Source organism: Pollachius pollachius (genome assembly GCF_949987615.1).
Source record: "Pollachius pollachius genome assembly, chromosome: 20".
Classification (NCBI taxonomy): domain Eukaryota; kingdom Metazoa; phylum Chordata; class Actinopteri; order Gadiformes; family Gadidae; genus Pollachius; species Pollachius pollachius.
The window spans coordinates 12,784,438-12,812,425 of NC_136953.1; the positions used below are offsets into that span (position 1 = coordinate 12,784,438).

A 27,988-nucleotide genomic window follows, 5' to 3' on the forward strand; every position below is an offset into this window, starting at 1 on the left:
CGTTCTATTGTTTGGCTCGGAGAGGTCATGCAAATATGGTTCCAAGTGTAAATAAAGAGTGGAGATGCGCTATGACGCATATGCGTCCTGAAGCCCCCATCTCTCTCTCTCTCTCTCTCTCTCTCTCTCTCTCTCTCTCTCTCTCTCTCTCTCTCTCTCTCTTCTGACTTTCCCATTCTTTTTAATTCTCTCTCTCTCCCCCTTCATATAAATTTCTCTTACTTCTTATTTTCTCTCTCCCCCGCCTCCCTCCCACACACAAACGCACATTTTTATGTTGTGTTATAACGTTTCACCAGACCTATATACTATCGCCATCATGACAATTACCCTAAATGGTTCCTTTACATTTCACCAGCCATCAAGTGTTATGCTTGGTAATATTTTGGCCCAAATGTTCTAAATATATGATCAATTATCATACTAGAATATGATATTATTTAAATATGTCAAGACATCCCCTCCTGGATTGCAAACTGTTCCGTGACAATCAAAGTTGCACATGACCATTGCACACGACGAATGGTTGTAAAAGGTTTCTATATCTACATTATGTTGGCGTCACATCCTAAGAAAAAGGTTCAAAGGGCTACATTTTTTTCTCCAATTAGACCAAACCCAAAAGACTTCTAGCCTACTATGTAAATGTATTTGGAGTAAAGTGTGTATTATCTTAAACAAAATAACGAGTCAAAATATTTTCACATTATTTTAATTGATTTTTAAATATACTGTAGGCTACATAGAAATAGTTAAAACCTATCACGAAAATATGTCTCATAATATTGCAAGAGAGATGTGGTTGGACGGCACCAGTATAAATAGATAACTAAAGACTTAATAAATAATAGTAACTATAAAGAGATCGGCGCCAAGCGAAATTCTGAAATAAGCAAACGAGACGGTTTGGGCCCGGCAGAGAGATCTTATGTAGACACGAACACAAATGCTAGGGGTTGAGTATAAATCAATGGTACTGTCTCAATCCAAAGCGCTGATGAAAAAGAGATGCGGCAGCACAATCAAAGCAGTCATTGTTGTGGTGATGCGGTAGGCTAAGTAGCGGTGATTCAGAAGAACATAGGACTACAAAAGTAGGGCTTTGTTCTAAATGGCAACGATTTAAACCGCCGGGATTCCTATATTTTACCAAATAAATTACAAGGTCAAATACATTATATTGTTAAAATGTCAGAAATAACCTCCAAAATCAGCAACTAATTCATCTGGATTTTGGCAACAGCTAATGGTCCGCTGTCACCCCCTGGCGGACAACATGATACACAGCGTCTATTTATCTCCATTGTAAATGTAATTCTGGTTTGTGTCACATCCCGGCTCAAGGGAATGGGCAAGGAGGAGACCACACATAGCTTTAAGTTTAACAATCATAGTTTATTCAACCAACTTAACGTAAAGTAAGTTAAAGTGATGCATGTCAATCAGTAATCAGTAATGAGTGCTGTGTGTGGATGAGTGGAGAATGTGATGTATGTGCAAAGTACCAAAAACCCTAAACCAACCATACGTCAAAGGAGACAGAGCAAGTGGCTGACTATACAGTTTATATAGGTGAGAAGCTCAGCCCGCATGGGTGGTAGCTGTTACACTGATCACTCAATCAGGATGTGCCAGAGGGTTGTCACATTTGTCACTTGGTTTATATTAGATGACTAAACTCTCCTGGGTCACAACTCGCTTATAGATGATAGCATTTCCTCATGACTCATCACAATGTAACTACCACTTCAAATTTATTTTCTGAATGACACTTTGAAGGGCGAGGGCTGACTGACTTTGAACAGGCCTTCAACACAAATATACCACCTAACCCCCCGACCGCTTCGTTGGTCTCCCCCCGCCCCCCATCTCAGAATATGCTCACTTAAATACAGTATGTCATTGCCTTCACCACTCTGTTAGCCTGACGCTCTGCTCCAAACACATGACAGGTGGATACAGGAAGGCTGAAAATATTTACTGGACTGGAGAAGTTAGGTTGTGTTTTCGTTGGAAGGACCTTTGATACACTCCTGATGCTGGTGTTGCTTCCTAGGTTGAGCTTGCTGGAGGATGAGGGAGTGAAACTCAATGGAGAGTGAGGGGGTGACCTTCCCCATGACCCTCTTTACCTAGTGCCTGATTGGTTATTTGTGGTAGTTAACTGCAGTTACTACCCCCTTTTTAAGTTGTTTTTGTGTCTGACCATGACCACCATGGGTTGGGTGGCTCTTTCTCTTTGTTTGATTTTTGTGTTAGACACTTTGCCATGTTCATTTGATGTACTGCAAAGTTTGAAGTTTTATTGTTCAAAGAACGGAAGAAAAACTCAGTCAATTTAGAAAACGTAACTTTACTGGGATGTTGAAAAGATAAAACAATTATACTGTACAAGACATCATGGTAATAGAGCAAACACAAGAAAATGGATTTTCCTCATAGCAACAGAGATAAAAAAGAGTTTTTAATAGAAAACACAGCAAACTAGGTACAGGCAGAAAAGTTGAACAGAGGTAAAGTTGTAGCATTATAAATGTCCTTTGATAAATCAGTGGTACTTAAATATACTTGACAGACATCTTCCATACTTATCACGATTGATCTGATTCATAAGGTTATTATCTTGCATTGTATGAAAAAATCCTCAAAAAACAGAATATATATATTCTTTCGACATATATATATAAAACCAACTTTAAATTAAATAGACTGAAATAAAACTTTTAAGGTAAAATATGGAGAACGGATAGTACAAAATAAAGGAACTCTTCAGCCCAGAATGGAAGAGTGTCTCTCTCTCTCTTATTGGTTGGACTAACTATTCTCGACCGCCCCCAGCAGCTCCTCAATGGACACCACCATCAGGTCAGAGTAGAACTCTCCCTCGTTGTCCCCGCCCCCAAATACCAGGAGGCTCCGGGAGGCCCCGCCCCCTTGCTCCTCCTCCTCCTCCGCCCCAGTCGATTGGCCGCCCCAACGCCCGTCAGCGGCCATCGCCATGGAGATGATGGAATGGCCGGCTTTGGGCACGGAGAGCTGGGGAAGGCTCACCTCTGACCAGCAACTGGTGTCTGAGTAAACAAACCACACGTTAGGATTCATTTAGGGGGGGCCGGGGGTATATTGAATAAATGCCACATTCTAACCTCTAGAAATCAATGAGACAATCCAAAATATCGTACTGGCGACGGATATAAACTGAAATACATTTCAGCCAATCAAAGTGTTTTCCCCGGAGGAGGAGTTCCAGTCTTTCATGATTTTGCTTTTAGTTCACTCTTCTTTTTACAGGAACGAGGTGGAAAAATAAAAACCAAACCAAAACCCAAGATCAACCGGAGCTACGGCGGAGCCACAGGGGGGTGACCTCTGACCTATGTCGAAGATGAAGGCGTCGTTGAGAACGATGTGTCCGTTGTAGCCGCCGTGGATGAGGAACTGGGTGTCGGAGAGGGCGGCGCTGCCATGCCAGCTGAGGCCCAGCACACACACACACACACACAGGACACACACACACACACACACAGACGCGTGAATAATAGCAACATTTACTATAGTCCACTGAGGAGGCTGGTAGACTGATCTATCCATCATACAGCTAGGTGGACACGCCCACTTGTGATGTCACTAAAACACAGGAAAAGGGAGATTTTTAAACAGTTGTAATGGGTAATGAAAGTCACACCTGGTTGGCATTATATCACCCCTTTAATAAAGATATGGGGACTGTGTGTGTGCATGTGTATGCGTACGATTGTCTACGTGTATTTGTGTTTGTGTTTATGCATGTGTCTATGTGTATGTGTGTCTATGGGTATGTATTGTCTTTGTGTATGCGTGTCTATGTGTATGTGTTGCCTATGTGTATGTGTGTCTATGTGTGTGTGAATGTTGTTATGTGTACCTGCGGGGTGACGGGGCTTTCCCAGTAGTCTTCACAGCAGAAAACTCCATGAGTCCTGAAACATGAGGTCAGAAGATAAGCACAAGAGATGGACCCTCCAACTGACCAGGACCCTACAACCAGAGTCACTTTACTTTGTTTAGTCACTTGGAATTCAACACTTTTCTGTTCACAAATTCCTACGTTCTTTTTCTTCACTTTTTAGAATAGCACAAATGTAATCTTTCAATTCAGTTTCCAGGCGGGCAATTCATGATGGATGTGAGTGAATTCCTTCCTGTGTGAGTGAGTGAGTGAGTGACCTACCCAGGTCCAGTGTGTACATGTCGTTGTAGCAGACGGGGGTGTCCCAGCCCCCAAACACATAGATCTTCCTCTCCTGCATCACACACGCAGAGTGACTGATGGAGAGAGAGGGAGAGAGACAGACAGGAAGAGAGACAGACAGGGAGGGAGAGAGCGCCACACACGGCAACGAAAAAGAACGTGATTAAAGTGGGTATTTGTGACACGACTTCCCTTGTCATTCATTTAAAAACAAACCCTTTGAAGAAGACTAGCATGTGGAAAACATTCAACATAGATGATGAATGATAATAAAAATGAATTTGTTTTAAGATTAATTCTGGTTCCGCCCTCAGCTTCCTCTAAGACGAATATTTTGTGCTGAGACGCCAACACTTGACCGTTCCACCGATCAAACCAAGCCTGCCATGGGCCAACACACAGGTGGTGGCATATATGAATACTGCTGCACCATCTTATCGCATCCATTTGATCCTTAATTAGATTCTGCACTAATAGGCATCCATGAGCAATATCCCCTAACCCCTAGATCTGCTCCTAGATCGAAATGCATCTCAGTTAATTCACTGTGTGTCACGCCGGACAGAACAATCTAAATGGCCCCGTTACAAAACGGAAACGGCTTGTAATGGCTTATCACTCTCGCAGCTGGTGTGAAATAGGGGCCCTTAAAGTTTTAAAATAAGTCGTCATACCCGGAGCGGGGGGAGGGCTTGTCGCCCGTGACGATGGGCTGGTACCAGATGGAGAGGTGGGGGTTGAAGATGTACAGGGAGTCGCTGCAGCCGTCGGGCTGCGGGTGTGGCAGGGGGAACACCCCTCCCAGCACAAATAGTTCGCCCCGGAACATGCTGCAGCTGTGGTAGGCCAGAGGGGGCACCTTACCCTGGGCCTGGTTGGGGGGTGGGAGAGAGAGAAAGTGAGAAGCAGGGTTAATGACCTGGGGGAAAGATGAGCTCATTTTGTTGTTAGTATCCTAGCCGAGGTTACACAATGGGTCGTATTCATCTGGCCGCCATCTTGGTTCTAACCTCTGGCCCACTAACTCAGTTGCCCCAAGCCAGGTAGTGTTTAAAACCAAGATGGCCGCCGGGTTAAAAAGGGCCATATATGGTCTAAAATGAGGAAGACATCTTATTTATTCCATATTATTCACTACTTAATCAACCCTTTAGAGTATGAGCATTCATATTTGGTAAGGTTGATTATGTTTGGTTGTCAATTGACTCCAAAGTCTAATAACACACCTATTAACTGAAATTAATTATTTAACAGAAGAAGAAAACAACGACAAACAAAAACAACAACAATGAACTGTTCAATGATAACGGTGGCTATTGAACCTGGGTCACACACACACACACACACACACACACACACACACCTCCACCATGGTCCACCTCCAGCTGTGCGTGTCCAGGATGTGGACGTCGTTGAACCACTTCTTGTTCTTGGAGCCGCCGAACACGAAGATGCGTCCCGAGTCGGGGTCGTAGACGGAGGTGTGGCCGATCCGGCCCTCGGGGGTGGGGCCGGCCGCCAGTGTCTCCGCCGCCACCCACGACACATCCTCTGAGGTCGGAGAACGGCGGGGAAAGACGTGGGTCAAACTGTTTTCAAATGATACAAGCCGTTTTGAATATCTGCCTCTTCTGACATCACAGGTGGGCGTGTCCACCTGTGATGTGTGACGGATTGATGAGCAACGTTTGCTACGGTCTACTGGCTGGGCTGGTAGACTGATCTATATCCAGCACACTTCTAGGTGGACAAGTATAATGTGTCACCTTTAAAGCTGCTGAGGGCACCGTTGGAGAAGTTAGAAGAGAGCAAGATTTTGGAACTAAACAACCAAAGACTTCCCCAGCACAAAAACATTATTTTAATGAAATACTTTTTACATAAAGTTGGATCGTTAGATGAGTCAGCAGATTTCCTAAATGGAAACCCATGTTCTTTAGTTTGACTAACGGGGCAGGTAATGGTAGTTTAGCGTCCGGGGAACAGAATCATAAGGAAGTGACAGGAGATAGTTTGAATAAATAAGCATAAATAGCATTTATTTATTAATAAAAGATTCCCTACTAGTGTTGTCAAAAATATCGTTTTTTTTCGAGAAATATCGATACTGAATTTTTGATACGGTTTCAATCAAATCAATCATTCTCTGCAGTATCGATACTCAAATACCATTTGCGCTTTCTTCTCACGCAGCGAGTTAAAAGACACACATCGCTACAGCGTCGACATAGTCACGCCTCCTGTCACTCACTCGCAGGCTCTTGCAGAAATCGGCACTAGTGTCAATAAACTGTGTGACGGTGTTAGCGAACACAACTAGCATGTCAAGTCTTCTTTAATTGTTCGATGGTGCAGCGCCCCCGCGACTGGTTTAGGTAGAGAAAGAAAACGATTTTTAAACGGATTTGGGGCAAATTACCAATCAAAAGGCCAAAGAAGCATGTTTACCCATAGGCAGTAGCGGCGCTTAAGAATTATGATAGCGGGATTACAGCGGCTAATACATTTCGGAGCAACAAATAATACTAAACACTACACTATGATACGAATCAAACAATCAAATCAGACAAGCAGCAGCGGTCATTATCACTTACGCAAATACGTTTTGTTAAATATAATATATATAATATATTCTTTAATAGGTCCGATGTCTTCATATATATATTTTTTGTATTATATTATATATTGCAGCGTTCAATATTATGGTTGCTATCAGCCGCCGCAATATCTTCCCAGCATGCCCCGCGGTAGAGTTAAAGGCCTACGTGCAGGTTAACCGGGAGTTTTGATTAATGGGTACATAAAGCACTCAAAATATGTGAATCATTCATAAAATTTCTCCAAAATAGTGTTAAAGTCCAGTTTTTGTCGTTTTTGGCAATAACGGGTGTTTTCTAACGCCATTCGGCGATGACGTCACGTTGGGGAGACGTGGTGGAAGGTAGCCTCAGCCTAGTACTAGAACTATGGCGTCTGAGGTGGCAAGAACCACAAATAACATGCATGATGGCCCACAGCAGTATAATTTCGAGCCTGTCAGACGTGAGAGGGCGAATGAGGAATTGCCGAGAACTGATGGCGGTCAAAGCCAATTAAATGCATGGTCAGAAGAGAATGAGTGGAGAGTTGCTATCATTTAGCAAGGCAGCAACGAGAGCTGGAGCTAGTCAATGAACAGCAGTGCATACAATAACTACACTTTTATTTATTTTTACTGTCAGTGATTAGCACCGAGTGAAAGTCAACGTTTTCTTTATATCTAGTGATAGCGATTATGTCGTAAGTACGGGTAAACTTAGTCAGAAGATCTAGAAATAGAAGGCATAATGCTAGCTATGGGCTAACTTAGCCTATCGGACACGCAATCAGTGCACTTGCAAATGAGTGCCTGCAAGTATAACCGATCGTGGTGTGACATTATTTAACCATCAATTTACCGCAAATACGACCACACAGATGTACATTGAACACATACACAAAGCACATCGTCCAACCCGGCGGATGCTGACAGACAGCCCACAACAAGCCAAACATCACCACGGCGGGTGTGCTCTCGCTCTCACTCTCGCACGCCCGTACACAATCACTCCCAACTTATCCAACTCCAAGGCTAGGCTGCTTCACTAAGACCACAACTAACCACAAGGCCTTCATAACCATGCAGTATGCCGAAGCCGGAAAGGACACAGCACAGTCGCACACACTCATCTTATGCAAAACAATCCGTTTTATCATCAACATTCAGTCACTGCAAAGATTTAAAGACTAGCCTCTTACCATAAGTTAGAATGGACCCAAAGTATGTGATTGATACATTGATCCGTTTTTAGCACGACTTCTCAACATTCAGTCTTTCTTGTGTTAGGCGCACATGGCTAATTTGCATACGGGCACGGGATTGGCTGGCTCCGCAAGGCAAATAAAAGAACATATTTAATTATCTTTCTATCTGCCCATCTATCAACGCATGTGTCTAGTTTTAATGTGATGTATTTTGTGTATGTCCAGTCAGACTCGTTGTCTCCCTTGTTCTGTATGGTCTTGTATGCTACTGTGTGAGCCGAATCACCTAAATGAATTCCCGACGATTTGTGTAGTTCGGTATTAATAAAGACTTGACTAGGCTATCTATCTAGGCTATTAGTGAACAATTATTATACAATTATAGAAATGAATAGTGGGGAATAGCCCCCAACACCAAAGGTTTATTTGTTATTAGCGGACATTTTGCGATGAAAACAATATCGAGTTTGAGACGTCAATCATGGGATATTGCCCAATATCCCGAGATAGCGAACCAATCAAATTACGCCATCTTAGGAAGTTCACGTGTAGCATATACTAATATATATAATATCTATGTATTTATCTATGTATCTGTATAATCTGCTGAACACTTTTACTAGGCTCTACTCTCAAGGGTCTCAATGCGGCTTTGGTCCGTCTCCCCAACGTGACGCAATGCATTCTGGGGGAAATGAGTATCAACAGCAAAACGCTAAAATAGTACCTACTTTTTCGTATTACATTCAGTTTTGTGATACCTAACAACATTAATTACAATAAATAACAGTTTAAATCTTTATTACCAACAAGCAAATTGCACAAATTCGTTGGAAAATAAACCCTGCAACACGGCCTTTGGGAGCGTTTCATGAAGCGCGTTGGGCAAAACCATGAGTGACTTTGTGAGTACGTGGCGTATATACTCTAGCCCGCGCAGCAATTATTTAGGTAAGTAATGGTTAGGTATATTGCGCACCTGGACTAATTGGTCTGCCGATAAATTATTACTTTCCCTTACTATAGGGCCTATTACTTTTATACTATTCTCGCCCGTACCTTATCTTTCCACTTAGGTTAATTGACTACGGAGTGTTCAATTATACCTCTAAATCCCTTCTCTTTTGTTGTTCTAGGCCTACAACAAAGTCATTAAGGCAGATTGTATTCCGATCATCTATTCGAAACCCCATCACACTCCGAAACACCCCGGGTGCCTTCGGTAAAGCCTCCTAACCGTCCCTGGGAGGGGGACCCCTCTTCTGCGATCCTCCCCAAGGTTTCTTCCTACTGGGGAGTTTTTCCTTGCCCTGAAGAGGGCGAGGGTTAGGAGGTCTTGACGTAGGAGGGCTTATCCCGCTACAGGTCTTCATAGGCTCGCATTAACTGGGAATTTATAATAAAAGTTTACATCGTTTTAAAATTTAAAATGTTGTCTGACTGAAATTTGTTCATTTAAATAAGTACAAACACACACACATGGGTCAAGTGTCAACATTTTACAAGGTGTTCTCCCGATACCTACCTGTTTGTGTCTCATAGCACTACAGGGCTACCAGCTAATAACGACCAACTGATCATTATTTCAGGTGGAATTGTAATCTTCCACCTATGCTGTGTTCCAGCTTTATCCACCCTAACCAAGTAGTACCCACATTGAATATTTCACTTGCACCACTATCTTACTTTTACCACCCAGACGACATATTATAGCCCTTGCAGTTGTGGAGATAAACTGACGGTTACTCCTTGTATCGAAAATGCCAACACTACCACTGACCTGTGCAGAGCTTCCACATAGGGTCTTTGCAGAACTGCATGCGGGCTCCCTGTCCTCCAATCACGATGGCTGTCTGGGCGTCGATGGGACACATGGTCTGACCCCAGCGACCTGACGGGCTGACCAGGGTTACTGTGGAGGGGGGGGAGGGATGTCAAGGGTTTTCACGGTGGCAATTCATACGTGACTGCTCAGAGACAGCTGTAAGAGAGCTCACTGCATGTTCTTCGGACGGACCAACTTGGGTCTAAACACTAGTTGGCTGGGGGGGGGGGGGGGGGGGGGTGGAGCTGAAGGCAGAACTCCACCTTCAGCTCCAACCCCCCCAGCCAACTAGTGTTTGGAAACTCCCAGAATATCTTCCACGAGATTGACTGGATGGAAAGTTCTGGGACTAGTTGACTTTATATGTGATGCAAGGTCTGGATTTAAGTGGCGTCGGTGGTTTTCACTCTTAAGAGTTAAAGAAATGAAGATGAAAAGGGGTTGTTGGTTCCCTTCTTTACACGTTGTCATTAGGGGTGTACAGTAGGGAGAGATTTGATAGGTTCAGTAACAACATGATGCTCCAATAGATATTTTTGCTTCTTCAACCAAAAAAAAACATATATTATCCAAAAGGTTCTCCACTATAATTTAATCATAAAATTCATTATATTTTTTCCCTTTAATAAATTTTTGTAAAGTGATCATGGAAAACTTGGGTGTTTTCTTTCGGAAAAACGGAACCCTTGCAAACCCGTCCCAATGTTAACAATTCACCCACTGCTCTGCGTGGGAGTCTTGGCCGGTCGGCTTCTCTGCTTGCCAGCGCTGTGTGGGGGCGTTTTACCCACGATGCCCTTCACCTCCGCCGTCCCATTGGCTGTAGAGAGGAAGGAGAGGACAAGTTAACCAAGTATCACAGAAACAATTCCCAGCTTTAATAGACTGGAGGTGTAGCATCGCAAACTGTAATATAAACATTGTCACACATGGCACAAAACACAGAACATTAACATGTCATTTCTTGTATTAAAGATCTTTGATTCAGAAAAGTGAGAGCGGCGATATTTAAATAAATGAAAAGTAAATAAGTATAATATATAAATAATTCCCCATTGTTAATGTATGTAGTATCTATAGTAGTATATGCATTGTATCCCGCCTTTATTCACATTTTCATGCAAAATGCAATTTTAGGGTTTGATTTACATCCTGGCATTGATTTGCAAAATGTAAATATGAGACCTGTATATATCGTTGAGATACTTTTATTATTTTATTCGCATCGCTGGGTAAGAACCGGGCTTGGCTCTTCAAACGTGAAGTCTGTTATAAAGTGAACATATTTCCATGGCAGTAGAATAAAAACACACACCATGAAATGAAAAAGGTCAACTGAACAGGAGAACAGGCCGGCTGGCTCACCTTCCATCTTCATCCTGGCGGGGTCGTCTTCGAACAGCCTCTGTCCCGCCCTGCCGTGACCCCTGACCTTTCTCCCGGGGGGAGTCTTCTCCTCAGAGCAGCCATTAGGACACACATTCTCCTCCCCCCCCACCTGCTCCCCTCTCTTTGCGGCTCTCTCGTCTTCTAGCTCTTCCTCTTCCTCCTCCACAGCCTGTCGTCCCCTCTTCCTCTTGCCCTTCGCCTCCCGGGCAGCAGGGGGCGCTGTGGTGCACTGGAGGGGGAACAGCAGTAACAGTGTTTACTTGTTAAACATAAAGGACTGAATGCAAACATGCAAATTGGAGATGGAAGGCCGATACATGACATGAAGAGGACTCATCGATGCTCTTAAATGATTATTTCTGAGAAGAGTGTTCAGCTTGTTTGTTAACCAACCATGAAAATTAGAAGAATAAATCCTCAATTCCGTTTGTTGGAATTGAGGAACTAGTTCTCCTTTGTCGTTGATCAACTACAGATTTCCGACATTATATATACATATACATACACATTATTAATGTATTATATTGAATTACCTTTGGAGTGTATTCTTTAATGGCCGCAGTGATTTTTGGGTCAGAGAAATCTGCTTTCACCTGTAAATACAAAAGGGCATGGGTAAACATTGGCCTGAACGGGTCTTCAAAATCCCTCAAAGTTCAAGGTTCAAATTTCATGGAGTCTGATGGCCAACTGGCCACTGATACATTTCTTTAACTGTAAACTATCACGTCGCCTTTTCCCTGCAGACATCAGGTTTAATTAATGTATATTCCTTGTGATAAAAGCCATCCAACTGCTTCAAATAAAAGTCCTTTTGTTGTCACTCCCTGTCAACACTAACCTAACGTCCTCTGCATCAAAGCCACATTTGAAACGGTCAAAATGTTTGGTAATGTTCTCCATACACCAAATGAATGGCTCAAAGTGAAGGGCTTTGTTTATTTTCCCCAACATAAAATGACATATAACATTGAATAAAAGGGATGATGACTAAAGTGCAAGAGGCATGCGAGTTATCTTAACAAAGGAACTTATGACGTCTCCATATTACACGTTCATATGATGTTATTTAAAATAACCAGGTGGATAACGTCTTCATCTGACATACATTCATGTATTATTAAATATGACCAGGTTTTTAACAGCATACCCATATGACATGCATTTATATCATATTTTTAAATATTACCAGGTTTCCTCCCTCCAACGTGATGCTGAGGGTCACCTCGTCTGTCCACGCCTCCTCTTCCCACTGCTCCCAGGACAGACATCTAGACAGCAACAACAAAAAACGTCCTTTAACAATCACAGCGAACATTATCACAATGTTGTTATGAAAGTTACCCAGAACATAAAAGTTCCCTTTTATGGCATGTTAATTACATTCCTACATTAAATAAAACAAATGTCAACCAAATGTAATTAAAAACAAAGCGTACTTGTTATAGGGTGTCAGTTTTCCTATTGTAATTGGCATCCTGTCAGCATCATTAAGTTCTGCATTGACGCAGACCCGCTCCCCCCACGGTCCATTTGTGAACAGCACCACCTGGTGGGCGCTTGGAGGTACGGCAAGCGACGTCCGACAAGTTCCTTTGGGGCTGAAATTACGAAAGAATATACAGCATAAATATTTATAGAAAAGGCTTGACGAGGGAAGACGAAACACGTCAAAATACACGTACACGGAATTCGTTATATTAAATCGAATGGATAATAATCAAAGTGAATGCCCTCAAAGCGCGTAACGTTATGGATGACCGCGCAAATACTAGTTTGTGTGCAATGACAGCAACGTGTAGCAATATATCCCTTGGCTTAAGTCATCATATTCATACGTGCTTTAATAGCAAGAAGAGCATTTGATATACCAGTCGTTGCAGTCTCGTTAAGACGTATTTTACGAGAGAAGTCTTACCAGACAAGCCTTTGAGGAGGATTGTCGAGTCCTATAACGGCATAAACTCCGAAGTCGTCCATGATTCGTCGCCCTTCCTGCACAGGCGGTAGAATTTAAACAATCTCTGAATATTTAAGACCAAATATCGGTCTCAAATGAGGGTCACAAATACTAATTCGACTCTATAACAAACAGCCTCTCGCTTTCTTCCACCAATTCTCATCTCCCGCCACCGATGTACACACACATTCTAAAACCCCGCGTCAGGGGAAGCATGATGCAGAGGAGCGCATGTTTTGTGTAGCGAGTGCGCCCTGAGGAGAGGTTTCATATTGAAGAAACACCGAAAACGGATACAGAACGTGCAGGGAACCAAATCGAGCGCACCTCTATGCACAAGCCAATCAAATACACGCATCGGGGCGCGCATGCGTTTAAGAACAGTATGCATCTTCATGTTATGCACGCTTTAGGATTCACGGATAATTGGCATACTTACATTTGTATCAGTTCTATTGTGTTAATGATTTCCGTCTGACGCAGTCAATAACATTACACCATATTGATAACTGCTGAGTAATCTGAAATCTCCAGTGAATTTAGTTGGTTTACACAAAATTATTTAACAGTACCACTATTTGCATATTAGTTGATTAGAATAAATCCCTCTGCTACAAAGCTCATCCTTTTGATGTTGCCAAGATCATCTTTCATGGCCGTTTGTAAAAGACAAGTGTTTATGAAAAATATAAACAGCAATGTTATCAGACATCCAACAAAACCGGCAAGGAAACGGTTCAACAAATAGAAACAGACAGATGCTTTAAGCTGTGGATTTTATTGTTAAGAGTGGTCCAATAAATAGTTTCACACAGCCCGACCAATAAGAAATGCTTCAGAACTACAACAACCAATCAGTGCTTTTCTACAGGTTACCAAACTGGTTTCTTATTTGACACCCCCCCCCCCCCCCCCCAAGTGGAACAAGTTAGGATGAACACCGTGTGTGGGGTCAATTCTGGGGGACAGGAGTGCGTTTGTGCGACAATCACTGCAGGAGAGTAGGCGTCATGACAAGTTGTTGTGGAGGAAACGTCCAAGCCAAAACATAAAAAACAAGTACAGTGACTGATGACATTTATATCCACACACACTTCTGCAACACAAATGGCCAAGCGCACTGGGGGAAATTGGACCAAAGTAACAAAATGGTTGAAATCCGAACCACGGGTTATCCTTCTGTAATGGTATTTACTAGTCATAAATGCAACCGCTAGTTTTAAGGTCACCTGTCGCCCCCTTGTGGGAACACTCAGACCTGCAATTATCTTAACCATCGCGTGTGTCTGTGATCCCAAAGCTCCGGCTCTTCCTCCTCGTCGTGGTGGTGGTCCCGGCGCCGCCTAGTGGGCGTGGGGCCGGCCGCGGCCCCGCCCACGGCCGCCACCCGGGGGTCCGTCCATGCTGCTGCGGGGGTTCTTGATGGTCTCGTCCACGGACAGGATGAGGCAGGCGGCCTCGGAGGCGGCGGTGAGGGCGTTGATGCGCACGATGGAGGGCTCCCACACGCACGCCACGTAGTTGTCGGCGATGTCCTCGTTGTTGATGTCCACGCCGTACCACATGCCGCCCTGCGGAGGGGGGAGGCGAGGGAGAAGGGCGAGAGAGAGGGAGAAGGGGACAGAAGAAGACAGCGAGATGAAACGAGGGAGGGACGGAGAGGAAGGAAGGAGGAGAGAAGAGGAGACAGAGATAGGACGGCAGAGTTACACCGAGTCAAGACAACCTCTCATCATGGCTCCAAGGCTACAAATACCCCTTCAATCTTCCTTTAAATCACTCTTTGGCTTCAAAGAGCCGTGCAGATGGGCTCAGGGGAACCAAGAGCTGGCGAGAGACGTGCCGTCAGTCTGAGCCACGACGGCCTAGGATACGCGCCGGGGTGTGTGTCCGCGTGTGCTCGCCCGCCCAACCCACCTGGGCGTGCTTGGCGCGCAGCTTGTTGAGGATGTTGGTGGCGTCGAAGCCGGCGTTGTCGCACAGCTGCCGGGGGATGATCTCCAGGGCCTTGGCGTAGGCTCCGATCAACAGCTGCTGCTTGCCCGGGATGGTGCGGGAGTAGTCCCGCAGGTACTTGGACAGCTCCATCTCGATGGCGCCGCCGCCGGCCACGATGGAGTCGTTCTGTACGCACACAGGGAGGAGGAGGTTGAGGTGAGGTCAGGGAGACGCTTGACGGACGTCCACAGGCAGGACGGTGGGTAGTGGGACTCGAACAAGGAACCTTTCGTCCGGAAGTCGGAACTTTCTCACCACTAACCTTCCCAGATATATGTGGAGGCATCCAGTATTTTCTTTACAGCGTATACATCACTACTGCTCATCTTGTGTACAAAGACCCATATCAGGTATATTCTTTCATTACTGCCCTGTACTTCGTGGATCATTTCATTCAACTCATCACTGAACCAATCCCGCTTGCTGACTCAGCCCCCAGATCCCTCCCCGCTGCGCGCCGCTACAACCGACCTTGATGGCGCGCCTCACGATCATGATGGCGTCGTGCAGGGAGCGCTCCGTCTCCTCCATGAACTGCTCGGCGCCGCCCCGCAGCAGGATGGTGCACGTCTTGGCCTTGGGGCAGCCCTTGAAGAAGTTATACCTGCACAGGTGAGGAGAGGGGGGGGTCAGGCCCATGCTCGCTCTCTCTCTGGTTCAGGGTTGTTCTAGGTGTGTGTGTGTGTGTGTGTGTGTGTGTGTGTGTGTGTGTGTGTGTGTGTGTGTGTGTGTGTGTGTGTGTGTGTGTGTGTGTGTGTGTGTGTGTGTGTGTGTGTGTGTGTGTGTGTGTGTGGTGGTCCTACCTCTCTCCTCCCACCTGGACCTCCTCGAACAGCTCACACTGGCCCAGGACGTTGTCTGTCATGGAGCCCACGGAGGTCTGGATGGACCCCCCGCAGGCCTGGAGGAAGAGGAGGAGGGAGGGGTGAGATCACAGGAGGAAGAGGAGAACCAGGAGGAAGAGGAGGAGCGAGGGGTCAGAGCCAGGAGGAAGAGGAGAACCCGGAGGAAGAGGAGGAGGGAGGGGTGAGAACCCAGGAGGAAGAGGAGAACCAGGAGGAAGAGGAGGGTGATGAGAACCCGGAGGAAGAGGAGGGTGATGAGAACCAGGAGGAAGAGGAGGGAGTGATGAGAACCCGGAGGAAGAGGAGGGAGTGATGAGAACCCAGGAGGAAGAGGAGGGAGTGATGAGAACCCAGGAGGAAGAGGAGGGAGATCAGAACCCAGGAGGAAGAGGAGGGAGATCAGAACCAAGGAGGAAGAGGAGGGAGATCAGAACCCAGGAGGAAGAGGAGGGAGATCAGAACCCAGGAGGAAGAGGAGGGAGTGATGAAAACAAAAGGAGGCAGAGGAGGAGGGAGTGAAGAGAACCTAGGAGGAGGAGGAGGGAGTGCTGAGAACAGGTCCGTCCTCACCATCATGGTCCTCTTGAGGTCCTCCTCCTGCACACGCCCGGCGCAGAACAGGTCTCTGTCGGCGAAGTACTGCGTGGCCACGTCCCCGATCGGCAGCTTGGAGAGCACCACCTTGGCCCCGGACTTGCAGATCTTATCCAGCTTGTCGTACAGGATGTTCCACTCGGCGTCCACGATGGCCTGGTAATCCTGGGGGAGGGATAGCATGTAGGTCTCTCAGTGGACCAGAACCACTAGCATCATTCACCTAGTGGCCTGCTAATCCTGGGGGAGACCGATCGCACGCTGTTCAGAACCAAGATGGCCGCTGTGAGAATGAGTCCCATAAGGGGGGGGGAGAGGTGGGGGGCAGCTAAACGAGTACATTGCTGTTGAACATGTGACCCCCCAAGGAAACAGCAACGAAAGACGCTGACTAGACTAGTATGGCAGTCAAAGCCCTAAACTCCAACCCTACACTAGAACATCCCTGGTGACCTGCCGCTTATCCTCGCCCCCTCAGAAAGCCCCCATGCTAGCTTCAGCCGGCTATGTCCGAGTCCTGGCTCATTGTGTGGGCTGCAGTTTTCGAGTGGGGGGGGGGCCGTACCTCGACAGAGTTGACGCGGATCTCTGCGTTCTCCTTCTCGGCCTTGAGCTCCAGCTCCACGTTGAGCAGGGCGATCTTGGGGTTGTCGTAGCGCTTGGGCTGCATCTCGAAGCCGGCGTAGGAGAAGGTCTTCTTGAAGGCCACGCCGTCCACCAGCTGGGAGTCCTGCAGCACATCACGGACAACCCGGCGTCACAAATCATCTTCTCAAACATCGTTAACGTCTTAGGGGTAATTACAGTTAACCGTTTAACATTTTTCAGTTCGACAATACATACATACATTTAAATGAAGTCCCTCGTTCTGTTGTTTCTGCTGCCTTTACACGTGCGATAAATTACAACCGACAAATTCAAGCTAATCACCTATTAGTGTGAGTCACTTATAAGCGGTGAGGCAGCACTTATGTCTGAGACCACTCCAGGCTATCCTTAATGAGCCTCTGGAGAGCGTCCCAATCTCTGAGTTCATGTTCAGTTTCTCTCTGCGTATCGGTCTGGCCTCCGACTGTTGAAATGCTAGGACAAATAAGCCTTCAAGGAGGGACTTTGAGTCCATAACCAATAAGGAGAACCACAGTCTGCCCAATTAAGAATAAAAAAGAATGGGGTCGCCCAAGGAAAGAGCAGCATTCAAAGCATTCTTTGAATCCCCGAGAGACAGAATAAGGTTTAAGATGACCAGAATGTTATTGTTACTTCCAACCGGAACCAACAAGAGTGTATAGAGTGCCACTCTGATTGGCTGAGGATTTTGGAACACTGCAAGGCCGCGACCATATTTGGCAAAACATTGCCGCCCAGCCTGACACTCATTGTGAGCCGTGAACATAAAGGACGGCTGCACGTGGCTCTATATGAAGCGGGGGTAAGGACGTGGACAGAACTGTGTTACGGACCTCCAGTGCTCCTCCCTGAACCTTCTTGATGCCGATCATCTTGAGGGGCAGCAGCTCGTCCAGGGACATGACGGCGTCCACCACCATCTCAGAGAAGAAGCCCTTCTGGCCGGCGATCAGCTTGGAGTTGAGCGCCGTGGAGGCGCACTTCACCAGCAGCTCCCTCATCTCCCTGGTGGACAGAAGGAAAGGAAACATTGGTCTTCCAACAGTACTGCACTTTAAAAAGGTTTGCCGAGAGGTAAAAGCATCAACGTCAGAGCATCCATGTTGGACATTGCCAGATCTCCTTTCCCCTCTTCGGTGAAAGGGTTAATGCATCATGCAATGAGGGACACAAGTCCGATACAGGATTACGTTAACGGGCTGATCTGACAATCACTGTGGCAGGAGTCCATGCACAGCTCTGATACTAGTTATTGTTCCTCGCCCAACTTTCCTTTCAGTGCTAAATCATAGCTGCTATTCAGCTGAGACTGATTATACAATAGTCAGTGTCTTCACTAGACTTTACTCAAATAAGGTTATATGACACAAAAGTCTCACTTAAAAAGTTCAATCAACAGGTGATCAATGGGATATTGGATTGGTTCTCGGAAGGGAACGATACAAAGATGTTGTGAATCGGTAATAAAAGCATGCACCACTGGGTGCCCCAAGGTTTTCAAATGAACGCATCTCACCAGACGCCCAGCACAGAGAGTATCACAACAACGTTTCAAAATAAAAGCGCTCACTTTTTGTCGCCCTTCTTGACGGGGACGGAGATCTCGTTGATCTTCTTGACGGCGAGGTGCGTGGCGGTGCGGAACGCACGGATGATGGTCTGGGGGTGGAGGCCCTCCTCCACGTACGGCTTCAGCTGCCTCAGGAACTCGGAGGCCAGCAGGGTGACGGAGGTGGTGCCGTCGCCTACCTGGTGGGTCAAGAAAGAGGCCGGGAGGTCAGACGAGGATCATGGCGGCGGAGTCATTTCCTGTTCTGTTGTGGGCTTCACCGTCACAAGAGTTATCCTAGATACGAAGCATCTTGAACGTTTCAAACAGACCGCGAGACCTCCAAAGAAAGTAAGCATGGGATTGAAGTTCTCTGCACTTCAAATTAAGCTGGATGAAGCACATTTGTTTTAACATACCACAATCCCAATATAACTTTACAACAGAAATATGGCTGATAGACCGGTGAATTGCCTTGTCAGCTCATCATGTAGTGGGCAGTTGATTCAAATAAACCCCTGAACCATCTTTTTAGCATTTGAGAACCAGAGTCTCTCTGGACGCTGCACACTACCACGCCTTGGTCTGAGACCATCCCCCAGCCCCCCTCAGCACCTCAGCATCCTGGGAGCGGGCGATGTCCACCAGGGTCTTGGCGGCTGGGTGGACCACATCCAGCAGCTTCAGGATGGTGGCACCGTCGTTGGAGATGGTGGCCTTACCTTTAGAAATAATCATAGATCACACACAATCATTACCAACACAGATCCTCTCTCCGTGAGTCTGCAGTTTGATCAGCCCTGCCGCTTGTAGTTAGCAGTGTATAGTACATATACAAGTCAAGGGATTTTTAAAAAGTCCTTCCATATGAACTGCTTTTAATGAACACACCGACTCATTTTGCAATTCAGCTAGTTAAAATATGTCCACTAAAGAAAAATAAAAAAGTACATAATAAAGTGGTTAATTGATTGGTATAGACTGTTTGGAATTATTATTCTCTGCTCACCTCTGCCATCGACCATCAGTTTGTCCATCCCCCTGGGTCCCAGGGTGGTCCTGACAGCCTCTGCAATGACCTGTCTCACAACATGGTCACAAGACAGGTGTCACGGGACAAGAGAAGAAACCAATTAAAAACCGAAGTCACTCAAGTGATTTGGTTCAAAGAGGGCCTTCATCACTTCACATGCAAAGTTACACAGAACCCTCAAACAATACAACACTGCATATGTAAAACTTGAGAACATGACTAGACTGGGAGGACTCTGACCTGGCAGGCATTGATGTTGCTGACGAGCTGGGGGACACCTTGGGAGGTGTCGGTCCCCTCCTTTAACAGGATAACTGGTGTATTATGCTGAGGGAGCAAGGTGGAAAGATGAACAATTAGGGAAAGACAGGATTCTAAGTCGATAATTTAAATCCAGGGCGAACAGACGAGACGTCATTCATTGCGGAACTGATGCACACTGGTGCGGCATCGCTTTGTCTTGTACTTGTGGTTACTTCTCCTTAATGCTGAACACGGGTTGACCAAGTTAACCATCATTCTGAGAAGGAGTTACTGCCAAGTAATATATTCTAATTTGAACACACGTTAATTGGACGGCGGTTATTAACATGACAGCATCATAACCAGCCCTTAGTTTTGTGTTTACATGGAGATCACAGTGGACTGATCGCTACTTCTGCTTTCTGCATTAGACGGAGGTCTCAAACCAGTAATATCTATCGATACGACATTGGAAAAGTTTGTGTTTAATCCTCTTAGGAACAATGGTTGCATGCTAGCCGGTCCCTTCATTGTGGACCCAAAGTATACGCCCATTGACACCAGGGGATGCTATGCAGCTACCTAGCATCAGTGTCCTTTTTTATCTCATCTATCCAATTTTCACAAAAATAATGACGACAAACGAAGCTCAACAGTTGGCATGTGATAGATATGCAATCCGGTTGAGTACGATGTATGATTAGGGGCAGGATGCATGCAGATTTTTATTTGGTCATCAGGGCATGAATGCTAAGTCACTCACCATCATCTTTGCAGTTCCTTCGAGAAGCTTTCCCCGGCTTCCAATCCCACAATGCTTTTCGAAAAGAGCTGGGTACCCGCCTCTTCCGGTGGAAGTGTCTGTCTGCCGGAAGCCGTTTCTTTACCTAAAATAGTCATGTTTATGAAGACATATTGCGCTGTAAGAACAAGACATTTGCATATTTGTGCATATATGTACATATATACAAAAAGTGTATTCATGTATTTTCCTCATTTCAAGAAATATAACTATACTACTACGGAACCTGGGCGGTCATACTGTGCTAATATGGTACTCCACCGCCCCCATCTGAGCATAGATAGGCACTGCTTCTATTCCCTTGTTATCCTGCACTATATTATTTTGATTAATTTGTTGACTGCCTCTTTATCCAAGGTGCAAACGATATTATTGTAACCACATTGTGTTGGCATGGTCGATTTAATTATCAATCTATGTGATTGATCGTCTGTGAATCAATCAAGCCCTTTGTCTATGCATCTATTTATCGGGAGTATAGATGTCAATTTATGTAGGTCTATCTGAGTATCTTTCCAGTTTCCAACTATTTATTATCTATCTAGTTCTGTTTTACGACCAGCTCAGGAACGTGACCAAAAAGGGGAGTTCCCACAGAAACAGCTTTCAACTGATATTTATTGTCATTCTCAAATGTCCTCAAAAGAACCAAAACCCAACCAATAACATTGATGAATGGATCTGGGTCATCAGAGGTGAAGCAATGTGTGGGTGTGTGTGGAGTTTATGGCGTATGCATGTTGAGGTGAAGCCAAAATACCAATAGTCCTGAATGGAGAGATAACCCAGAACAAACAGTAGTACAACCTAACAGAGGAGAGCCTGAGAGGGAGAATGATAACAAGCAGAACATAGATAGACTTTACCACAGGCACAACAAGTAAACTGATGATCCCGCCTCTCTCTGCCTATTGGCCAAGCCATGAAGGTTAGCAACAGGCAGAGAGGGGGAGAGATGGTCACAGTGTCTATTCTTCTATCCTATCTGTCGGCCGAAGTGTCTATTTAGCAAAGTTTATTTAGCACTTTGTAAAGGAAAGCTATATTTCAATGTAGAACACACACTTTCAAATTGAAGTCAAATGCTAGAAAGGCTTGCATTGAGGCTTTGCCGGTGGGGGTTCTAGAGGTGAGTATAGGCCTAAATACTTTATAGGGCCATGCAAATGCTTCCATGCCTTGTACAAATGGGTTTACACTGCTTAAATGATTTGGTCAAATGACTTGAATGGATATAATTGAATACAAAAAGATAACGTGCATAGGAGAAGTTTGTACGATGATTATTTCGCTATAAGGATGTAGGCCTATGTATATTTATTACATGAATCTGATTTGATGCAATATCAACGAAGAAAAAGTCTGTTAATTCACGCAGCCCACCGTTTTAAACAGTGTTTCAACCAATCAGAGGCCCAGAAAAATCTGAATTGGATAAAAAACTAAAATGATCAAAAATCTTTAAGAGGCTCCTTAAGGAAGGCCTCTTGGTTGATGGACCCTCACCCAACTCAAGCCAGGCTTCAAGGCACAATGTTGACCCACTGCTGAGGACGCGGTCATCAACACATTTAAAAATCCCAGATTCTTTAAGCACAAAGTTGGCTATAGGTTCATTTGTTCAATCTACCCAATTGAAACACTGAAACACAATCAATTAAGTCTAATTATGAAAAGCTTTTAATACAACAATACATTGTATTTTGGAGATGCTTACCTTCAAACTATAGCTCAGTGGTTTTCAATCTGTTAGTCAGGACCCATAAGTGGTCCAGGTGGGTCACAGAGCCAACAATAAACATTTATTAAAAAATATAAACCAGATTTTAAAATATATTTATGCATGCATGCCTACAAGTCGTGTTCATTTCGTTTGATAGGGTAATACAAACAATATTTTGTATACAAATATTTCCATTACTAAAAAACAGTAATTTATATTAATATATACTGAGCCAGCCACTGAGAAGTACAGAAACAGGATTATATCAGTTCCAACGAAATAGCTTGTCAGCTGGTGCCTGGTGCTTCGGTCCCTTGACCACTAGGTGGCGTCATATTAAAACATTGCTTGGATAAAGAGGAAAGAAGATGTGTAAAATGATACATCTGAGTGTGAAATGTTGTTAAACAATCATTTCAAATAGTCAATCAAGAATTATTTGTAGTTTGAGATGAGGTATCGATACAGAAATGTATAAAAATACTTATTATTTAGATGAGGAAGAACTTGTGATTTGGGTTATTTTGCGTTGAAGCTAACCCTGGACCAACCTTACTGGAAACCTGGAGGCTATTTAAACATGTTTTACATTCATAAAGTGTATGCTTATGTTTCGTTTATTTACGGTCTTTCTTTCTGAAACAAGGAGCTGCCAATTTGCACAGGGGGTCTGAAGACAGTTTTACGTAGACGTCGAATCTACCTAGGTTCAATTGGCTGTTACACACTATTCTAGTTTACACGTATGTCTTCTAGGAGCCTGTTTACAGTCAAGGTTGGAACATGTTCAGCATCGGACAGACAAACACAGAGACACCCTATTAAAGAGAGTTTCCTTCAGAAGGTTTTCTTTGTTGCTGAGCCCTCCAAAAGTACACATGTCATTTCTTTGGAGGTCCTAAACACACATCATCTGGTCTGGGAATGGGGCTGGTTATGTCAATTAACTTGACTGTTCTAGGTTTCCGCATCAAACGTTTTAATAATGCGCTATACTCCAAACACATCCTCCTAATGGGGCAATTGTGTAATATATTCCCTCTGCCTGGTTTCCTTCCTTTAATTCAAACAGCTTCCCCCCTGGTCCCTGGAAAGATCTGATTCACAGACAGCCGTATTATAACTCATCTCCCATTCATTTCAACCTAGCGAAAACGGCAATGGAAGTGAAGCTTTCCCCCTCTTTTTTTTTATTGTACAACATCCTGCTCACCAAGACGGAGCGGCATGCTTGTTAGTCATTCTCAGTCGAGCACGACGTCAGACGTCGATACCGCTAGAAACTCCGGCCGCACAAGTGAGCGTATCGACCCGGACGCTCCAGTCCTCGTTGCTCAGATCCTCCTCTTCCTGTTGCCTTGGAACTCCCCGCTTCCCGCCGCTCCTCAGTTAGACAGGAAGTCTATGGAGGCTCTGACGGAGCGGCTCGACATCACGTCCACCGCCGTCACCTTGATCTCCGTGTCCCCGAACTGCATGGTGGCCCGGATCTCCCGCCTCTCCACCGCCGCCTCCCCAAGCCCCGCCTCCAGCCCCGCCCCCGCGGCTCTCGGCGGCGGCGGGGCGGCGGTCTCCGGGAGGTCGAGGGTGATCGTGCCGCACTTCCTCACGCCGGCGTCGGAGATGTAGGTGACGTCGTCGGTGGCGCTGCAGTAGATGTTGATGATGATCTTGCGCTGGCCGGCGCGCGCCGGCGTGTAGCTCCGCCTCACCACCTCGCCCAGCGCCACCGACTGGTCCACCGCCACGAAGCGGTCCAGCACGTCCGTGCACCACTCGCGGCCGTCCTTCACCAGCAGCTTGTGGCGGGGGTGGCGCCCGTCCACGAAGCGGTTCAGCACGCCCACGCCGTAGCTGAGCGGGCAGCGGCGCACGCGCACCTGATGGGGGGGGGGGGGGGGGGGGGGGAGGGGGCAGGGGAGGGGTATTGGCGGGACAGGAGGCAGTTCATGAGCAATCACGAGCATCAAAAGATTCACGACACATACCCCCTCGGGGTTAATAATGATTCTGAAGTGGCAGTGGCTCTCGGCGCTAACTGCCAATTTTATCGGAAAGTTCCGACATTTCGGACTTCGTGTGGTCTCGGAAATAATAGGCATAGACGTCAGGTTGAAAAAAAGTGTTCTTGAGTCACACTTTGAGGTCAGCTTTGTAAAATAAACATCGATGCTACGCGTTAAAGGTGACACATTATGCCACCAGGTGTGGGTGCGATTAGCCGCTTGAAAATCGGCCTCTTCTGACATCACAAGTGGGCGTGTCCACCTCGATGTGGACTGATCGACCAGTCTGCCAGCCTACCCAGTGGACGCGCCCACTTGTGATGCCAGAAGTGGCAGATCTTCAAAAACTGATGGTGACATCTAACCACACTCACGGCTGGTGGTAATAATATGTCCCCTTTAGTGTACACTTTCTGGAGGGTTCCGACGTTACGGTGAGAGGTTCCCTCACCACGGTGGGGTCGAGTCCGAAGAGCACGGCGCCCTTCAGGATGGTCAGGCCCACGTCCTGGGGGATGATGATGCGGCAGGTGCGCCCCAGTGCATTCTGGACCGCCCGCTGCAGCATGGGCGACTCGGCGAAGCCCCCGACCAGGAAGAGGAAGCGCACGCCGCGCACTTCCGGCTTCGCTATCAGCTCCTCTATCGGGGGAGGGGGAGGGGGGAGGTCAAAGGTCAAAGTATGGCTAGTTGGTTCTGTTTGGTTTAAATCGTTTTTTATGTACTGTTCAAGTTTCTCCATCAAACGATAGATCGTCGACAGATGGTTCGGTAAATAGGTAGATAAAACGACACTCAGACACACAGATTGATGATTATATCTTAAGTGGTATCACAAGAAAAAGGTCGATGTTACATCTATTAAAGTTTTTGCAGGACAACAAGGGGGATGGAGGATGGACTGTTTCGAAGCAAAGGTTGGAACATGTTCAGCAAAGGACCGACAGACACCGAGACAACCCATTCAAGGGATTTTCCTTCACAATATTTTCTTTGTTGCTGAGACCTTCAAAATAACACATGTCATTTCTTTGGGGGTCGTAAACACACAGCGTCTGGTCTGGGAACGGGGCTGGTTTGGTGAATCTGCTGGACCGTTCTGGGTTTCTACATCAAACGTTTACATGAAAAGTAGCGTGAGGATAAAAAAGAGACAAATTATGAAACTAAACTAAAATGAAACTTTTAAATAAAAGTTCAATAAGAGCAGGAGAATATATGTGTGTGTGTGTGTGTGTGCGTGCTTGTGCATGCATGTGCTTGTGTGTGCGTGCATGTGCGTCTGTGCATGTGCGTGCGTGCATCTGTATTTGTGTGTGCGTGCAGGCTTGCATGTGTGTGTGCGTTTGTCTGCGAGCGCATGCGGTATGTGCGTGCGCATGTGTGTGCGTGCGTCTGCGTGCGTGCGTGCGCGTGTGTGTATCTGTGTGTGTGCGTCTGCGTGTGTGCATGTGTCTGCGTGCGTGTGTGCGTGTCTTTCTGTGTGCGTGCGTCTGTGTGTGTCTGTATCTGTGTGTGTGCGTCTGTGTGTGTGTGTGTGTATCTGTGTGTGTATCTGTGTGTGTGCGTCTGTGTGTGTGTGTGTGTGTGTGTGCGTCTGTGAGTGTGTGTCTGTGTGTGTGTGTGTGTGTGTATCTTTGTGTGTGCGTCTGTGTGTGTGTGTGTGTGTGTGTGTGTATCTGTGTGTGTGCGTCTGTGTGTGTGCGTCTGTGTGGGTGTGTGTGTGTGTGTATGTGTGTGTCTGTGGGTGTGTCTGTGTGTGTGCGCGTCTGTGTGTGTGTGTGTGTGTGTGTCTCACCGATGTGTCTGACGATCCCACTGACTGTGGGCTGGAACAGCTGGTTCATGGCCTCCTGGGTCAGCCGCAGCATGCCCTGGGAGGACCACTTCACCATGTTCATGCTGACACACACACACACACACACACACACAGACACCCACAGACACACACACACACAGACGCACACACACACAGTGAATTTGAGAAAAGGACAACCATAGAAAGTGTGCGTGTGTGTTGTTCATTTCCAAATTCAGAGAATAATAAAAATCACATACACAACTTCTCAGACGCCCACAAACACTCGTAGAACCACACACACAACCACACATGCACACACACCCTCTCAGACCCCCCCCCCCCCCGACACACACAGTGATTTTGGAAAAATGACCGAAAACCATAGAAAACCATGCGTGTGTGTGTACTGTTAATTTCCAAATGCAGTGAAGAATAAAAAAAACATACACACACACACACCCTCTCAGACTCAGAAACACACACAAACTCTCAGGCCCCCCCCAACACACACACACGCTCACACTCTCAGCCTCCCCCCCCCACACACACACACACACTCTCTCTCACTCCCCCCCCCACACACACACACACACACACACACACACTCTCTTAGACCCACTTGCTCCTCCGCAGCGCCGCCTCCACGCTGTGGCCGCGCTGCGTCTTGTAGAAGTCCATGAAGGAGAAGGGCAGCGAGACGTTGAGCGCGTTGGGCCGGCCCGGCGCCGCCGTGCGCTTGCGGGACTCGAAGGCGATGGTGAGGTCCACCCAGGCCGCCGGCCGCCGCGCCTTGAAGCTCTGGATGAAGGCCTCGCCGAAGATCTGGCACAGCATGGCCTCGAAGGCCAGGTCCACGCCCACAGAGCCGTACGGACCGCCTGGGAGGGGGGAGGGGGGGGGAGGGAGGGGGGAGGGGGGGGGGGGGAGGGGGGGGAGGGAGGGAGGGGGGAGGGGGGGGGAGGGAGGGGAGAGAGGGGGGGAGGGGAGAGAGGGGGGAGAGAGGGGGGGAGGGAGGGGAGGAGAGGAGGGCGGAGGAGGGGGGAGGGAGGGAGGGGGAGGGGGGAGGCGGGAGGGGAGAGAGGGGGGAGAGGGAGGGGGAGGGGGGAGGGGAGAGAGGGGGGGAGGGAGGGGAGGAGAGGAGGGCGGAGGAGGGGGGGAGGGAGGGGAGGAGACGGTGGAGAGAGGGTAGGATGGGAGAAACGTAGAGGGTGAGGGTGGGTGAGAGATGGAGGGAGAGCGGGGGGTGAGGAGACAGAGTGAGGGAGGAGGTAGAAAATCGAGGGAGTGGAGGGAGGTGTGGGTGAGAGAGGAAGATGATTAAGGCGTGCAGAGGCAGTCTTAGATTTTTTTCCAACAGCAGAATCAACCGTTTCCATGGATTTACCCTGACCAATTGGCCTAAAATAAACAAGGAATCCTATATCCCAGAGCACCAAGCTTTTCCTGGGTGTGTTGCAGTTCAAAAGCAGGGCTTTTATTTTGAAGGCGGTCCTACCGGAGGCCTTGTAGAGCTCCTTGAGGGTCCCCTGGGGCTGCTCTATCTGATGCACCGTCAGGTCCACTGTGCCCCCCCCAC

The 27,988-nt window shown here is 46.7% G+C and overlaps 3 protein-coding genes across 3 annotated transcripts in view; all 3 read right to left on the bottom strand.

The window, feature by feature from the left end:
- Positions 1-2,814: 2,814 nt before the first annotated feature.
- Positions 2,815-13,350, bottom strand: krcp (kelch repeat-containing protein; the record flags this gene model as incomplete). Its single annotated transcript, XM_079758289.1, has 13 exons — positions 13,147-13,350; positions 12,668-12,829; positions 12,418-12,499; positions 11,762-11,821; positions 11,205-11,457; positions 10,561-10,659; positions 9,795-9,926; positions 5,595-5,782; positions 4,906-5,102; positions 4,211-4,305; positions 3,905-3,959; positions 3,375-3,472; positions 2,815-3,071 (listed from the first exon to the last, which is right to left on the bottom strand). Exons 1-13 carry the CDS (start codon positions 13,206-13,208, stop codon positions 2,815-2,817), a joined length of 1,740 nt encoding a protein of 579 aa, XP_079614415.1. The 5' UTR covers positions 13,209-13,350.
- Positions 13,351-14,074: 724 nt separating this feature from the next.
- cct7 (chaperonin containing TCP1, subunit 7 (eta)) lies at positions 14,075-20,901 on the bottom strand. The gene is made up of 12 exons (XM_079757614.1): positions 20,844-20,901; positions 20,078-20,164; positions 19,814-19,883; positions 19,420-19,526; positions 18,826-19,004; positions 18,089-18,260; positions 17,191-17,355; positions 16,602-16,790; positions 15,990-16,087; positions 15,658-15,790; positions 15,106-15,312; positions 14,075-14,759 (listed from the first exon to the last, which is right to left on the bottom strand). The coding sequence occupies exons 1-12, from the start codon at positions 20,847-20,849 to the stop codon at positions 14,532-14,534; spliced, it is 1,641 nt and encodes a 546-aa protein (XP_079613740.1). The 5' UTR covers positions 20,850-20,901; the 3' UTR covers positions 14,075-14,531.
- A 1,699-nt stretch (positions 20,902-22,600) lies between these two features.
- Positions 22,601-27,988, bottom strand: part of hspa12b (heat shock protein 12B) — a gene marked incomplete at its 5' end in the record, with an annotated part of 17,602 nt that continues 12,214 nt past the window's right edge. Inside the window, 5 exons of the mRNA XM_079758290.1 lie at positions 22,601-24,485; positions 25,063-25,253; positions 26,410-26,513; positions 27,032-27,290; positions 27,908-27,988. The exon at positions 27,908-27,988 is cut by the window's right edge and continues 24 nt beyond it. Coding sequence (XP_079614416.1) covers positions 23,991-24,485; positions 25,063-25,253; positions 26,410-26,513; positions 27,032-27,290; positions 27,908-27,988 — 1,130 coding nt within the window. The 3' untranslated portion in view covers positions 22,601-23,990. The remainder of the gene's footprint in view (positions 24,486-25,062; positions 25,254-26,409; positions 26,514-27,031; positions 27,291-27,907) is intronic.